The 14,958-nt window shown below is 45.5% G+C and overlaps 1 protein-coding gene across 1 annotated transcript in view; it reads left to right on the top strand.

Moving 5' to 3' along the window:
• The first annotated feature begins 585 nt into the window (after positions 1–585).
• The window catches only part of PTPRJ (protein tyrosine phosphatase receptor type J), a 73,906-nt gene continuing 59,533 nt past the window's right edge, over positions 586–14,958 (top strand). The window contains exon 1 of the mRNA XM_072038538.1: positions 586–808. Within this exon, the coding sequence (XP_071894639.1) occupies positions 734–808 (75 nt within the window). The 5' untranslated portion in view covers positions 586–733. The remainder of the gene's footprint in view (positions 809–14,958) is intronic.

Raw genomic sequence — 14,958 nt, 5'->3', positions numbered from 1 at the left:
GAAAAGATGATTTTATTACGGGATTTTGTACAGTGCTTATTTTCTTACTTGAATGTGCCCTAATGATTAAGTAGTTTCATGAAGTAATTATCTATTTCCTCCAAGCCTTACTGATAGGAAGGGATGAGCAGCCTCGTTATCTAGCTCTGATTCTCAGCCCCTTACACACATGCCCTTATTCTCGGGAGTCTCCCTATGAGCTCCCGGGCAACAGCCGCTTCCCTAACGCTGAGCGTGTGTTTTGAGGGGCAGACGAGCCAATTGCGAACATGTGAGCTCCCAGCCTTTGAGAAAACCAAGGCAGCCCGTGCTCCCGTAATTAAAGACTCGGTGTGCAAGCTCACCTCACTCGGCCCTTCGCCTTCTCCCGGCCGAGGGGACGCCTTGAGGGGCAGCAGGGGATGTTATAGGGCCAGGACGTCCAGCGGAGGAGACGAAGAGAGGGACGGGGCCACCGGGGGGGGGGGGACGAGGGGTGACAGGGAGGCGGGGAAGCGCCAGCCGCAGCCTCCCCGCGCCGCAGCACGGCCATGTAAGGGGCGGGGGGAGCCGAGCCGTGCCGTGCCGTGCCGAGCCCCACTCAGGGCTCCCCTCGGGCTCCTCCCGTGCACAGCGCTAGGGGGAGCGGCGGCCGGGAGGGCGGCGCCGGGGCGGGCGGCGCGGGGCCATGGCTCCGGGGGAGGCGGTGTCGGGTTGAGCGGCCGGCAGCGCGCCGGGAGCGCTCTCCGCCACCATGAGGCGGCTGCCGCGGCTCCTGCCTTGCCTCCTCCTCCTCCTGCTGCTGCTTCTGCTCCTGCTGCCTGCCGAGGTGAGACGAGACGAGACGCGGGGCGGGGGTCGCCCGCCTGCCCGGGGCGCAGCCCGCCCGCCGCACCTGCCCCGCGGGGAGGCCCAGGGCAGGTGTGCGGTTGGGGCCTCCCGGCCGGCCTTTGTCCCCAACCGGGGCTCGGTCCCCTGTCGGGGTCCTGGGGGCTGCCCCCTTCTGGGGAGGTCAGCTCGGGGAGGGGGTGGCTGCCGGCTGACACCGGAGGCAGGAGCCCGCGGGACGGCCGGGCGTGAGGGTGCCCCCGGGTGCTTGCCTCGTTGAAAGCTACCTGGGGGATGGTTCCAGTCCCCCCTGCTGTGTAGGGTAGCCTGCCCTCGTTGTGTCACTGCTGGTTAATTAGTAATGCGTTATTTGCACTTCTCCCACGCCAGCGATGCGCGTTGCCCGCTGGGTCCCAGGCTTCAGGAGCGGTGTGGGTACTGGGCAGTAAAACCCTGCTGTGCTGTGGACAGAGCGGACCTGGTGGTGTACGGCCATGGGTCAACTGGAGGCCTCTATTGGCATGGTTGTGTTTCAAGCTTACTTCTCTCTACACCTGAGCATGATGCAGGATGTTCTTCCAAGAACACCTTTGGGTGATGTAAATTGTAATCCCTTGCCAGGTGATCCACCCATCGCTGGCTGGCATAGACTTTCACCCCATGCTTGTCTTGGCTGATGATTCTCTGACATTTCCATAGGTATGCTACATGACTGCTGCGAGCTGTCATGTCTGGGGGCTTGCTGAACTTTTGCTTCCAGAAATACTTGCTTGGCTGCTCTGCTTTGACCGTTTCTCCTACAGAAGCATGAGCACGTGTTGGTATGGACCAAGGTGTTTAGTAACCTGTGCTGACAGTTCCCCTGGCTTGTGTTTCAGGCCCACCCTGAGTGTCACAGAGCAGAATTACACCACCTATTGTTTAATTGTTTTTTCCTTATCTTACATCGGTACCAGTTTGTGATTACAGCCAACAGTTATTGTAAATCTTTGCTTCATCCTCTTTGTATGTTTTACGGATTCAGTTTTGGGTACCTGTGTTTCTGTAGTTCCATCTCCTTTTGCTGTTGTATGAAGGTTGGGAGTCATGGTCTGACAATGCTATAGACTGCGATTTTTGACAGTCTCGGTTGTGACATGACCCTTACCAGTGAGCCAGGACTCTGGGTTCACCAGCATTCTTGACTGGTGCTGTTCAGTACCTTGTGGGGTTTTGAATATTGGGAGCACCTGCTTGATCTCTTGCGAGAGGTGGGGGAATTGGAACCGAGTCCCTGTGAAAATCATTTACTTGTTTGAAATACCAAAGTTTCAGTATGGCTGCTTGTGGTGGTAAGGGGGGTAACGTGTGAAAAGTGTGTGTTGGATTTGTGTAATTCGTTAATGCCAATAATAAAGATGTGAAATAAAGCCTTACTTGGAGGGAATGATTGCTCTGTGCATAATTAGTCTTGCTGCCTGTTCCAAGTACCATTGATGTGGTTTTGTTCTCTAAAAATAAGGATGGCATCTAGTAGGGAACAGTTTGGCTCTGTGTGGTGAATTCTTGGCACAGGTTAAGGCAGATGTCAGTGCTGGCCACTGTTGTTCGTGGTGTGGCATGTGTGTGGGTACAGGGATGTGGCTTGGGGCTGCCTGGTGAGTTATCCTGAAGGATAAAGGAGGCAGCAGCTGGTGGGACCATCAGGCATGTGCCATGAGCTGGCTTCGTGTAGTGCTGGTAAGAAACTATGGCCCCTTGTCTGCAGTCTCCCTGCTAGTCTGCAAGAGGGAGGACAACGAGTTGGATGGGAGCAGCTTGGCAGGATCCGGCCTCCACGTTGCCTCTGAGACGACGGCTGTGGGGTCGGTGAGGGCACAGAGCTCCTAACACAGGCAGCATTGTCGGCCCCAAAACACGCGAGGGCCGGGAAGCGTCCCGAGCTGTGGAACGGCTGTGTCACGGCAGCTCCTCGGTGGTGTGACAGGCATATGATCTTTCTATGGTGTCTTTTACTCAAGGATAAGCATCTTCCCTATTTTTTTTTTTCCTTAACGAATTACAAAATAGTGGGCAAGGTTGGCTTTCTTTTGTTTTAAAAACAAGACAAAGGAACCTTGTTTTGTGTTTTTATGGGAGCTGGTGGTTTGAGAATGATCCTGGTAGTGATACAACAGCATAACATCCACTACTCAAAAATAATAGACTTCTAAGCTCCTGTGTTTGTGTGGTTGTTTTGGTGCTTAGAATTAAAAAATGCCTTTTATGTGGACCTAACAGCCTGTTCTTACAGCTTATTCCCTGCACAGAACTCCTACTGATGCTGCGTGAGTCGATTACATAGGATTATGACTTAATTGCTGATGTGAATTTTGAACTGAGGAGTTTAAATGAAGCACCATCATATTGAAAATGTGGGCTTGCCGTGTGTGTATGTTGCATGTCGGTTAATTTCTGCTACATACTGGTCATTGCTAATCATCCTTGTTGATTCTTGTGTGGTACTCTGAATTTTAGTTCATAAAATTATTCTACTCATCATGTGAAAGAAAAAGATGTTCAAAGTAACTACCATTTGCAAAAAGATTTAATAAATATTTTGGTGTAAATCTATGTATGGCTCCTTTAGAGCTTTAAAATATAATAAAGCTTGAGAAATGTGAGGCTACCTAGCTGCTACTGTAAAGCCACCCCTGAGTGAAGCCTTTAGCAACCACCATTAGGTAGATACCCTGGTTTGGCCTCACTGGTCTAGGGACCTGGGCATGCCTGAAGTTACGCTGCGGAGAGCCAGAAGGGAAGCTGTGGCTGTGGACTGTGTTTCCTTGTGTCAGAGGAGCTTGGAGATACACTTCTCATCTGCCAGGACGCATTATTTTCTGTGGTGACTGATGGTTGATGCTCTAACGCAAATGCTTTCATTCTTTTACTAAACCACAATTTAGGCTTATTTCAAGAGCTTCTGTATGCTCAAAACGAGAACAGATGCTGCGAACACCTTCCGCAATGCTTGATAAATGCTTTGTTTTCAGCGCGGCACAGATGTGCACAGCGACTGTGTATTGCAGCACACTCAGTTGGTTTCCAGTACTTGGATTTTAGTCCACAGCCAGCAATACACAACCAAATATCTTCTTCTGCGTGTTTGAGATGAGAATTCAGGCCTACAGTGGAAATGTTGTCTGTGCAAACAGCCACGCTATTATTAGTACTTCCTCAATTATGTGAGCTACATGCAAGTCTTTGTTGAGGATTTTCATGGCATGTCATTTTTTTGGATTGGAGTTGCAAAGTATGAGAGAGAGAAATTGTTTCTGTTTTAAAATTTTGGGTTGTTTATTATGTGGGGCTGATTTTTACTAATCCATACAATTTTAATTTGTGCACTTCCGTCTTCCTACTACAATTACAGGAGATCATGGAGTGAGCATTTCAGCAATGTCAGAGGGTGGTTGGGACCTGGAAATTTGATGTTCGTAGGTATGAAACCATCTCAAGTCATCTGTTTGCTTGGGTTTTTTTTCTTGCTTAAAAGAAGATTTCTGATATGAGCAAAGCTATTGAACCAGTCAGTCTCTGCACAGCTGGGTGCTAACCTGATGTGACTGCTTTTTGTTAGACTTCAAAATTTGAATGTAGATAATACCTTGAGCATCATAAAAGGTCAGTGGGAGCGTAGGAGGAGCTAGTTGAATTTTCTTTAGCAGAGAGGGTCTACTGCTATGTAGGAAGGGGAGAGTGACAGAGAACCTGCCTTAAATGGAGCCATCAGTAGGACATCAGCTTTCAGCAGGAGATGACTGTGTGGAGGAGGACATTAATTGTGGGGGGAGGTTGACAACTAAGTGTAGGTGAGCATGTGCTAGAGTGTGAGACGTTAGAAAGCAACTGCTGGGGGGAAAGAGTGATCAGGCATGTGCAGGAAGAGAAGAACAAAACAGATGCAGTGCTCTGGAAAGCAGCACCAAGGCTTTTCTCTAAGCGCTTTCCAGCTGTTCCCAAATGTATCTGCACATAAACAGGCCCCCTGGGGGGCTATTAATCCAAAATTCCAGGAAAAAATCCAAGATTAAGTGGGAAAGGTATTTCTGTAATCCAGCAAGGAATGGACACATACATGTGGTCCAACCAGAGCTGGATTGATGAACTTGTGGCTTTCAGTTACCTTCTGAGCCGTTGATGGGCATTTGGTGGAAAGGGCAGGGCAAGACAAGAGAACAGTCATATCTTGCCGTAGAGTCTGCCTGATGGTGGTGGTGTTTGGAACCTCACTGAATGTGTGTAGGGTTGTTTTCCCATTGCCACCAGGACATTTGAAGAACCCCTTGTTCCCTTCTAATGAAACCCGTAGTGTGACTGGCACTCTTTTCCCACTCCAATTGATCAGAGACAGCCTGGGCCACGTAAGAAAGCCTGTGTCTCCACCTGTAGAAATGCAATGGTAGAAAATGAAACTGTGCTTTCACCAGCATCTCAGAATAGAGGAAATTGTGTCTACGGCTACAGCCAGAAAAAAGAAATGGAAGTAGAATTGGAATCTGCTGGTGTACCAGACCTGTGGGGCTGTAATGGATCTCAGACTTGCGTCCTGCAGGTATTTGCAGGGAAGAGGGCTGAGGCTTATGTCTGAAAGAGCCCTGCTGTGGGGAGGAGAAGGGCTGTTGGAAGGATGACCTCTAATCTCCTGGTCAGTGTCAAGAAGCCTCCTTCTGCCCAGTACTACACACTCCTCTTGTCTTCCCTTTTGTATTCTTCCACCTCCTACTTGATTGGTGCACTTTTGACTTCTTTAATTGTGTCGTACAGTTTTAGCCAGACTAAATGAGTAAAAAAAATATCTACTGTGTCATTGGTGAATTCGTAATGCGTGCGTCTTTGTTGTCTCTTTTAAAATGTTGGGGCTTTTTGTTTTCTTTATTGGAGAGACTTCATGGTTTTTTGGTTGATTGGTTTGGTTTTGTGGTGTGCAGGAGAATGCCGTAGTACATACCGTAGTACTGTTTTCTGTTTACTGTGCACCATATGGGCCAGGGCTGGAATATAAGGAGCAATTTGTGTGAGCTCCCCCCACCCCTACTGAAGGTAAGAGACTTCTGCTTCTGAGCCCATAAAATCGTCAAGGCAAGGCTTGAGCACTGGGTCTGGAGCTTTGCTGTAAATTACAGCCTGCCTACTGTAGCCTGGTGAGCAGATGCAGTCTTCTAGTGTTTCTTGTTGGAGGCTGTTGTGCTTTCAAATCGGGTTTTCTACCAACTCTGTACCAGGAAATAAGGAGGGAGCCAAGCACGGGTGCCCAGGATTAGGTTGGTTGTGCTCTGCTTGGCTTGTGAGTCAGGGGCATGCTGCGAAAGCGATGGGGCAGCGGGCAGTGGCCAGAGGAGGATGCAGCTTGGGTTTGGGGCAGACCAGCCTATGTACACAGCGAGGTATGGGACTGTCTGCGGTGTTACAGACTGCATGCTTCCTGCTGCCTCCCTCTGACGCTCATTTTGCCTGCTGCGTCAATTGCCTGATCCCTGCAGATAAGTGGAGGTTGCTTTTTTCCTTTTCCTTATGATCCCAGGGCATTCACTTGAAATTTTGAACTTGCCCAAGATACTGTGCTCCAGAGGAACAAAGGGGAATACCATGGGAGCTCGTTCACTTAGCATCACCTGACCCATGACTAACGGCAATCGATAGCAGCTCAAGGACAGATGATTTGGTGCTTACTGTCTGATTGGTACGCGGAGGGATCACATCCTTGGCTTTCTCCAAACTTGCTCTGCTGCCTGTCTGCGTGCGAGGTGGCCTGTGCGTTTTAAAGTGGAAATGGCAGGGAAGATGCCGGTAGTCTCCAGCACCAACAGAAGTCAAAATGCGAAGAGGAGCCCTGCCTGGCAAGGGCAGCGCTCCTGTGTGCTGGCCCCACTCTCGGAGACCAAGAGAGGGGTTTGGCTGAGAAAGAAAGGGGCTCCCACCCTGAGCCTCGGGGTGCAGGTGGAAGGAACGCACGTTGGTTTCACCATAGCAGAAAGTAGCTGTGTGGAACTGTCAAGAGAGGTTGACTCAGCCTTACCAGCGGTTTTGTCACAGAATTAGGTGTGCCACAGTCTCGCTGTACTTTTTAACATTAAAACATGATGTTGTTATGAAAACCAGGCTGAAGGGGAAAAACGGTGCTTGTGGAAGCCATCAAATTTACAGATGCAAAGTTGTGTTGGTAAGGAAGTTTAGCAACAACCTGGGTTTTCCTTCTTTCGTGGTTACGCTCGGTTGTTTTCTCTCATGCTGCAGGAGCTTTATGTACTTATAAATTCCTCAAAATGAGGGGGAAATAGAATGAACAGTGTTAAATTGCCAGGATCCTTTTATGACATTAAAATTTGTTTTCTTTTATTACTTTTCTCCAGTGAAAGCAAACATGGGAGATGTAATTTTTCTTGGTGCTGCGCATATGATCTCTTATTCACAACCTAATTTGAATTTGGGGAATTATTGACAGGGCATGGTTTTTCTGCTATGTGAACGACATTTTTGAAGTCCTAGTGTTCTTTCAGTCTACTCGCAGGATCAGCCACTTCTGATAGTAGACTTGGAGCTCAATACCAATAAGAAAAATAAATATTTTTTTTTGGCTGTGGTCATGATTCCAGTGCCTTTTTTTTTGTGTGTGTGTGTAAAGTAGGCTGTGCATTATTAACTGATGTCTTTGATGGCTTCACCTTGTATAGATTAATATTTCTTTTTCTTGTAAAGGAGAAATACAAGTGTAGGCATAGTTTCCTTCTCACGGTTTTTGTAAAAGTGTGTCTTCAACAAAACCAAGGGGAAAAAAAAAAAAAAAACAACAAAGAAAATGAAAAGAAATAGCTCTTTCTGTGGGGAAGTTCAATGTCTTTGGTTCAGTTTGCATAATTCTTTGTGAGGGGAATTCACCTCTATGGTATAGTTCCACGCAGCTGGGCACTGGGGGAAATAACCAGCCCGTCGTTGAGGTCAGGATCTGGCCTTTTTAGCTGGTGTACTGCGGGCACCACAGATGCAGGCCTGGTGTTTAAGCACAATTTCCAATAGATGTATCTGACAGCTGGAGAAAGGAGACCAAGATACTCTCACATGAGGTAGATAACATTAGCATCTGCAGAATGAAAATACTTTCCTTTTCTTTTTTCAGTATCTCTGCAGTGTGAACTTCTATTTCTGGAAGTTTTTCTGAGATAGAAGGAGAAGATTTTTATGTGAGTTTGTTTTGCAGTTTTTCTGATGTGGCTAACAGACAAGCTAGTTATTTTTTCTAAAGAACCTTGTACTAGTTTTGAAACTACTCTTACAACCAACTGAAAAAGCATACTTTAGTTTTACTTGAATGATCAATCATAATAGATATAAATTAAATATATTGTCACATCCTCATTAAAATAAATATTTTTGAGTGCGTGCAAAATATTTGTAGATACTGGTATTATGAATGTGTTAACTCAAGTTCAATTTTAAATCGTAATTACGGAGAAGGACAAGGCTGTACAATCTGGAATTAGATCTGTTGGCCCTTTGTCCTTTAATCTCTGTAACAATGCAGGTAATTGTATGTATTTAATAAATCTCAACAATACTCTCCTTTGTATCTTTTAAAGAAAAAAAAAACAACTTTCCTTTGTCTATAACTTTTATCAAGGACTTGCATTTGGTGATGTTGACATTTTTAGGAGATGCTTAGAACTAGAGAAGGTAGGCAGCTAACAGCATATAAAAAATTTTATGCCTTGAATCCATTTGGGAAAAAGGCTGCTTTTCCAGCTTAACAATTACAGATGAGATATTATAAAGTGTTTAGCTATTTCTTGTGAGATAAGATTTTAATGGCCAATGTCCTCCAGCACCATGTCAGAGCATTTTTATCTTGTTTCTTTCTCCAGCTGGAATGGTTTTTCGTTATTGCTGGAAGGTAGTCGATCTAAAATACAAATGCCTTAACACAGGGTATTTAGATGTGGATTTGAGACTATGTAATGAAAGTGTAATTGCTCCTGTGCTTTTATTGTGGGCATGTGCCCGATTCCTTTGTGACACCGTAATTTCTGATTTCTGCTATGCACTTAGAGAAAAAGATCCACATTAAAGAAGCTAATAATTAGACTCTATATTCATGAAACTGAAAGCCTAAAATACTTGAAAAAAGCAGTTATCCTTAGCTAACTTCGTAATCACATAACCTGCTTAAAAAAATCTGTTCAACCAGGCTATATATGCTTTTGATGATTAAAGTATATAATGAGTTTATTGTACTCTATGTTAAGCAAACTTTCTTTTTCTTTCTTGCCTGCAATATTTTGCAAAGTACTGGCACTGCTAGTGAGAGTATGTGTTGAGCTGTAGCCAGCAGCAAATATTTGCAGGTGGATGCAATATCTGGAACCGCCTTGAGTAGTACTCATTTCCCAGTACTACAAGACAGACCTATGGTATGTGGTTTAACTGGTATTTAACTATTGTCTTCTGACTCAGTCTTCATACTTTTAAATGCATCTGTTGATTTCCTGGTTCAGTTGGGGAAGCGTATGCTGCAGAAGTGAACAGAAGGCCAGAGCTGGTAATTATTGACTACGGAGTATGATTTCCTCTTCTTCACCTCTTGGTAATGACTCCTAGGCCTCTATGGTTAGGATTTCATCACAGAGCTGCAAATAAATTAGTTCTCTTTTAAAGTTCTAAAAGTTTAAGCAGCCAAAAAAAAAAAGACATCTTTTGTTTCACTTGCCCTGTTTTTGACTTGCAGGAAGGTACTGCTGTTCGGAGGTGGCAATTCTTTGTGATTCACAAAGCAGCCCCTGCTCCATCCTGGCAAAGCTGTTGCCCGCTGGCTGTGCTGTTAGGCAGGAGTTCATTCCCGATGTCCTTCACTGTGCCCTATAGGTTATGCTTACACACACATTCTGTGCAGTGCCTTTCTGCTTTGGCCTGTGAGCAGTGTGCACTGTGCCTGTTCCAGTGCCTACCTTTAAGGCTCTTTACGTCACCTGACACAGTTGCTACTATTTATTTATTTTCCAGCTCCTCTTAAAGATAGTAAGAGTAGTCAATTGCAATGTCCAGCTCTTCTGGAGACCAGTTGCTGCAGATGATGGGGTGACGCCCTGTACTCCTGTGTGTGCAAAGGTGGCTGCAGGGAAGAAATCTGAGGTTGTCCTGAAAAAAAAAAAGATGTCAAAAAGAAACGAGGTACCTCGTGCTGGGGTTTATTTCGAGTTCTGTTGTATGCAGTATTTGTCACTGCTGTCTTCAGGTGGTTGAAATGAACTTTGAAGCAATGGAACCTAAGATTTGCAGTACTAACCTGGTTAGCTGAACGTTTTGTCTCCTGCAGAGGAATTTGGAAAAGATAAGAGATAATCAAACTTCACTTTCCCTGTTGAGCAATGGTCTCTTAATATTTGCTCTACCAAAGTAAGGGATTTGCTGCTCTGTCATCCAGGGATGCTGTAGGACTTCTGAACTCCTACTGGAGGTTTGAGGATTAAGTTAATGACTGAGATCTTTTAAGGACTTTGTGCTGTCAAGGTTTGTGTGAGGGCAGAGGAGCTGCTCACCTGAGCTGGAGGGTGGACAGGATGTTTCCAGAACTATGTAAATCCATTTCATGCTTGTCTTTGCAGGCTGCAAGGAAGCAAGACATGATGTGATGTCTTTCCTTCTGTCAGCTGAACAAACTGTCAGCATCTGAAAAGGTTCTGATTTCCAGCTGTGCTCTGGCAGCTTACTTGATTGAGTTTCACAAACTCCCATGTACATGGGTAAAGCTATCCAAGCTCCTGGGGCAGGTCTCTGAGCCATAGCTTCTGAAACCAAGCCATGGTTTCACGTGACCACTGGTCAAAATAATCTTCTCCTCCAGTTGCTTCCCCTCACATCTTCTCTGCACGTTCCTCCTCTGTCTTGCACTCGTTATGTTTTGTGATCTGCAGGTTGTAAATACTGTAGGACATTGTGCATTTGTACAAAGATAATATTAAAGGATCTTGATGGGGTTAGGACTTCTGGCAATGATTTCTTAAAAAAAAAAAAAAGCAAATCTTTCTCAGTTGCCAGGTGCATGTAGGAACTGAACATAGTGCCCCACCGCATTTGTCTCTACCAGGATTCACTTCTGCCCATGAACTGTCAAAAATGAGAGCTGGAGGAAAAAAGCTTCCCTTCCACAACTTCCTGTGTTTTATGAATACAGTATTCCCTTTTGGTCATGAATGGGTTATAAATTGGACAAAAGCTGGGTTGTGGGGTCTTGTCCCTTTCTTCTCTGAGTGAATTAGTTAATTCTTGCGGGTTTGTAGATAGGAGAGGCATTCCTTACATCGGGCACAGATGGGGAAGGGTTTCTTGTGCTGTGAGATAGACATTCACCCCTAGACAGAGGGCAGCCTGTGGTAAACCACTTGTGTGGTGTGACTGAGGCAGCACAAAACCTTGGCATGCAATTAGTGGGGCAGCAGATTTCATCTGGGATGCTTAGCATGTTGCGGAGCAAATTCGAGCTGTGAAACAGCTCCTTGGAGTGAGTAGGGATAGCGAGGGGGGATCGGGGTGCTAGGGAGCAAACTGTACCTCTGAATGTGTTGAGAAATCAGGGGCCAAGATAATACCCGTTGTATTGAAATGGTGGCAAAACCAATATGCTAGTAAAATGTCTTTGAAATGGCTTCCAGCAGGCTGCTCAAACTCCAAATTGTGTTTGTTGTACCTAACAAATGACCTGGTTGTTGCTTTTGGTTACACAGCAAATCCTTCTTTTTGCCAGGGAAGAAATCCTACAGTTTGTTTCTGGATGTCCTTAGCACAGTAACAGGTCTTGTGGGCAATCTGTGGTCTGTAGACATTGGGTGGTGGTTGGAGGACTCTAATTTGAGATGTTTCTACCCCAAGTTTAACACATCAAAGGGAGCAAAACGAGAACCATGCATGGGCACAGTTGGGGAGGACACAGAAAAGAAAGCATGCGAGAGGCTAATGGACTTCGGGGTATAAGCACTCTTTCATCATGTCCATCTCTAAGAAACCAAAAGCAGGAACAGAAGTCTCTAAAGAAAAGGAAGTAGGTTATTGGGGGAGGATGATGAGTAAACACAGCATACAGGAGGAGCAAGACTTCAGCAGCCTACGTAAGTTAACAGTGTGTATCAATTGTTGAAGCAGTGCCCAAGTATGTGGTGTTTCATTACAGAGAGCTGAACCGTATTCGTCTCGGAAATAAAACTGGTCAGCCCCCCCTTCTTTTTAATTAGATCCTGTTGGGATGAGACATCCCTTCCTGAAATGAGAGAGGTAGAAATCAACCCCCTCATTCCCAGTCCTTTGCGCCGTTGACAGCTGTGATAATATGACACTATCGCTTGTAATTTGTATACTGCTTAAACTGGTAGAAGGCATTTCTAGGCAGCTAGTATTGAACTTGTAACCTCACGTAGCAGGAGCCTACAAGTTGGATGCAGCTTATAACACACTGATGATGATCAGTATCTGCTGACAGTCACACTTGTTTTTAAGCATGCATATGTGCACACAAGCAGCCTGTAGTTAGGCAACGTTTCTATGCTGCAAGATCCAGCACTTGAAAGTTAGGTAATGTCAGAATTAAAGCCTTTCCAAGGGTGGTGGCAGGGCACAGGGCACAGTCTTCTCTTTCACCCCCGTTTAGCTGCCTTTGCTCAGTGCTGGCCCCTCATCAGAAGGAGCAGCTATCAGGAAGCTTCAGCCTGACAGGACATGGTCTGTGGTAAAGATGATGATGCCTCTGTGCAGCTCCCCCAGTGCACCTTTGCCATGAGGTGGCTCTCCCACTTCTGTGCTGAAGCAGCTTTCAAGCCCAGGTAAGCACCAGCCTGGCCAGGTTGCATGGGCATTGCAGCTGAGCGGGTGTCTGAGGAAGGGCCCCACTGGGTGCCCTGCTGACTGGGACCCTGTCGCATAGGGTCAGCTTCCTGGCATGGCCTTGGATCTGCCTTGTACAAGCTCCAAAATTGTGTGTATCATGGCTACTGGTCCCCAGCTTCCTGTTGCCTCTTCCCTGCCTTCCCATGCTGCTTCCTGACATGCCTTTGGCTATTTCACCCATTTTTGCCCCCCAAGTCTTCCTCATATAGCGTAGTCAGTGTTTGCTTACAGTCTTTCAGTACGTGCTTTATCTCCAGGTAGCTTTGTGCTGGTTATTCCCCTCTGCTCCAGTTCTGCAAAGACATGGGTAGGCACAAGTCAATTCGGCCGTTTTATGTTGATCTTCCAAAGCTGCCTGATGTACATAAGGTTTTGCCAGTGATGGCAAAGGCTACTTCAGCGAAGGGAGGATTACTGGGGAGGGGTAAAAGGCTGCCTTTTGCCAGAATTCAGAGCAGTGCTGTACAGCAGGAGAAGGAGAAGGTCATTGGGGTATTTAATAATGGCACAGCGTGTCATGTGTTTTTCACTCATTCTTACTTTTTGAAACATTTGAGGCATTTTGGCTTCCACGTTTCGTAAATAATGAATATATCTGGCCAAGTACGGGCACTAAGCCTGAAAAATTCCTCACTGCATTGAGGCACTTGAGGTAAGTTACAAGGAAATTAAAAGCAAGGGGCCTTTTGCTAGGAAGCCTGGGCAGCGTTGCACTCTGGCTGCCTCAGCAGTGCCCTGCTGTGAGCTGTGCCACAGCCTGGCATTGAAACCTTTCCTCCCTAAATCCTGTTATCTGGGCCAGATAATCCCGTTAAAGCTTAAAGGAGGTGAAAGCTCCAGGCCTTCTGTAAAATCTTGGCCTTTTCTTAAAGCAGGTATGGATGGTCTGTCTCATTACCGGTTTCTAAATCAAATATCCAGTTTTCCTAAGTCTTCTGTGTCTTTCTGACTGCAGTTTGTCAGTCATTTTGATTGCAAATCCTTCCCTGATAGCCTCCATTTTTACACTGTTCCTTGTTACAATTTTAGAAACGTGGCAGATTTCTTATTTTAGCACTTTCATCAATGTGAATCTTCACTGATTTTTTTAAAGGCGAATTCTGAAAGTCAGTGCTGTTCTTTACATCCTTCCCTTTCCCCTTTCCTTTTCTGCCCACAGCTCAAATCAGATTTTAGTTATGTGGGTAGAATGGGTTTTAGTGATGTGGAGGAAAAAGGATGGTTACGTGCTGTGGCGATGAGGTGGAATAAATGCCTGTGTAGTTTATGGCACAATAGCATTTGTTGCAGAACTTGGCTTGTATTTGCACACGGTGTACGGCTCAGTTTCCATCCAAATTTTCTGTTATGCTTGTCTTCGTTTTTGCGTATATATGTCACAGCATAGTTCATTTTAGTTTGTGTTTATATAGTTTGCTGTGGTGGAGGAGGGTGTTTTAATTGAAAGCAAAAATTCCTGTGAACCATGTGCTGCACTTCAGTCAGCTCTAATTAAATTTCTTTCTCCTCCCTGATTTCAAGTTGTTTCCCTGTTGTGTCTGTAAGTGAGACTTTTTGGGGGAAATTCCCATTGCTGCAGTTATGCCACAGTCCAAATTTATGGTCTCATAGTTCACTGTGCATTGATCAGAGATGGTATCAAGGACTGTGATTACAGACACATTCTTCACATGGAAAGAGATTACAGTAGGTTAAATATTACTTCTGCAATTCCTTTGCTCAGTATTTCAGAGTGATAATGGAGAGCAGTGTTACTGAGCCCTCTGGGAACGCTTCTCTTCCCGAAGGTGGGGAACGAGGCAGGAGGGGCTGAAGCAACACAGCGAAGTGATGACGCACGGCTCGGACTTACTGCATTTCAGTGCTGCTGTCTGACTGCAAGAGGCTCCTGCTCTTGGTTTGTCTTTCTGCATGAAAGTAACGCGTAATACAATTCTGACCGTATATACACACACGTATATATATTTGTGAATGTATAACAAGAGAGAAGTGAGCCTTTAGTGTGAAATAATTCATTTTGATAGTTAATTTTGTTTAGTATCAAGTATTGTTTGAAAGAGGCTAAAGGAAAAGGAACTGTGTGTTGAGATAAGCAGTAGGAGAATTAAAAAAGAACAAAAAAAAAAACATGCACTTGGCATAAAAGATGTCCAAATGCACTGTGATGTTTTCCAGGCACTGGCATTTTGTTTGTTTTTTTATTAACATTATAAACCGTTTTTTCTTATTTGTTGAATCTACAAAATAACAAAAAGAACCGTAATA

The sequence above is a fragment of the Anas platyrhynchos genome, chromosome 5, assembly GCF_047663525.1.
Source record: "Anas platyrhynchos isolate ZD024472 breed Pekin duck chromosome 5, IASCAAS_PekinDuck_T2T, whole genome shotgun sequence".
Classification (NCBI taxonomy): Eukaryota; Metazoa; Chordata; class Aves; order Anseriformes; family Anatidae; genus Anas; species Anas platyrhynchos.
Note: the sequence above shows the minus strand (reverse complement) of the source record. Positions and strands in the feature narration are given on the sequence as shown.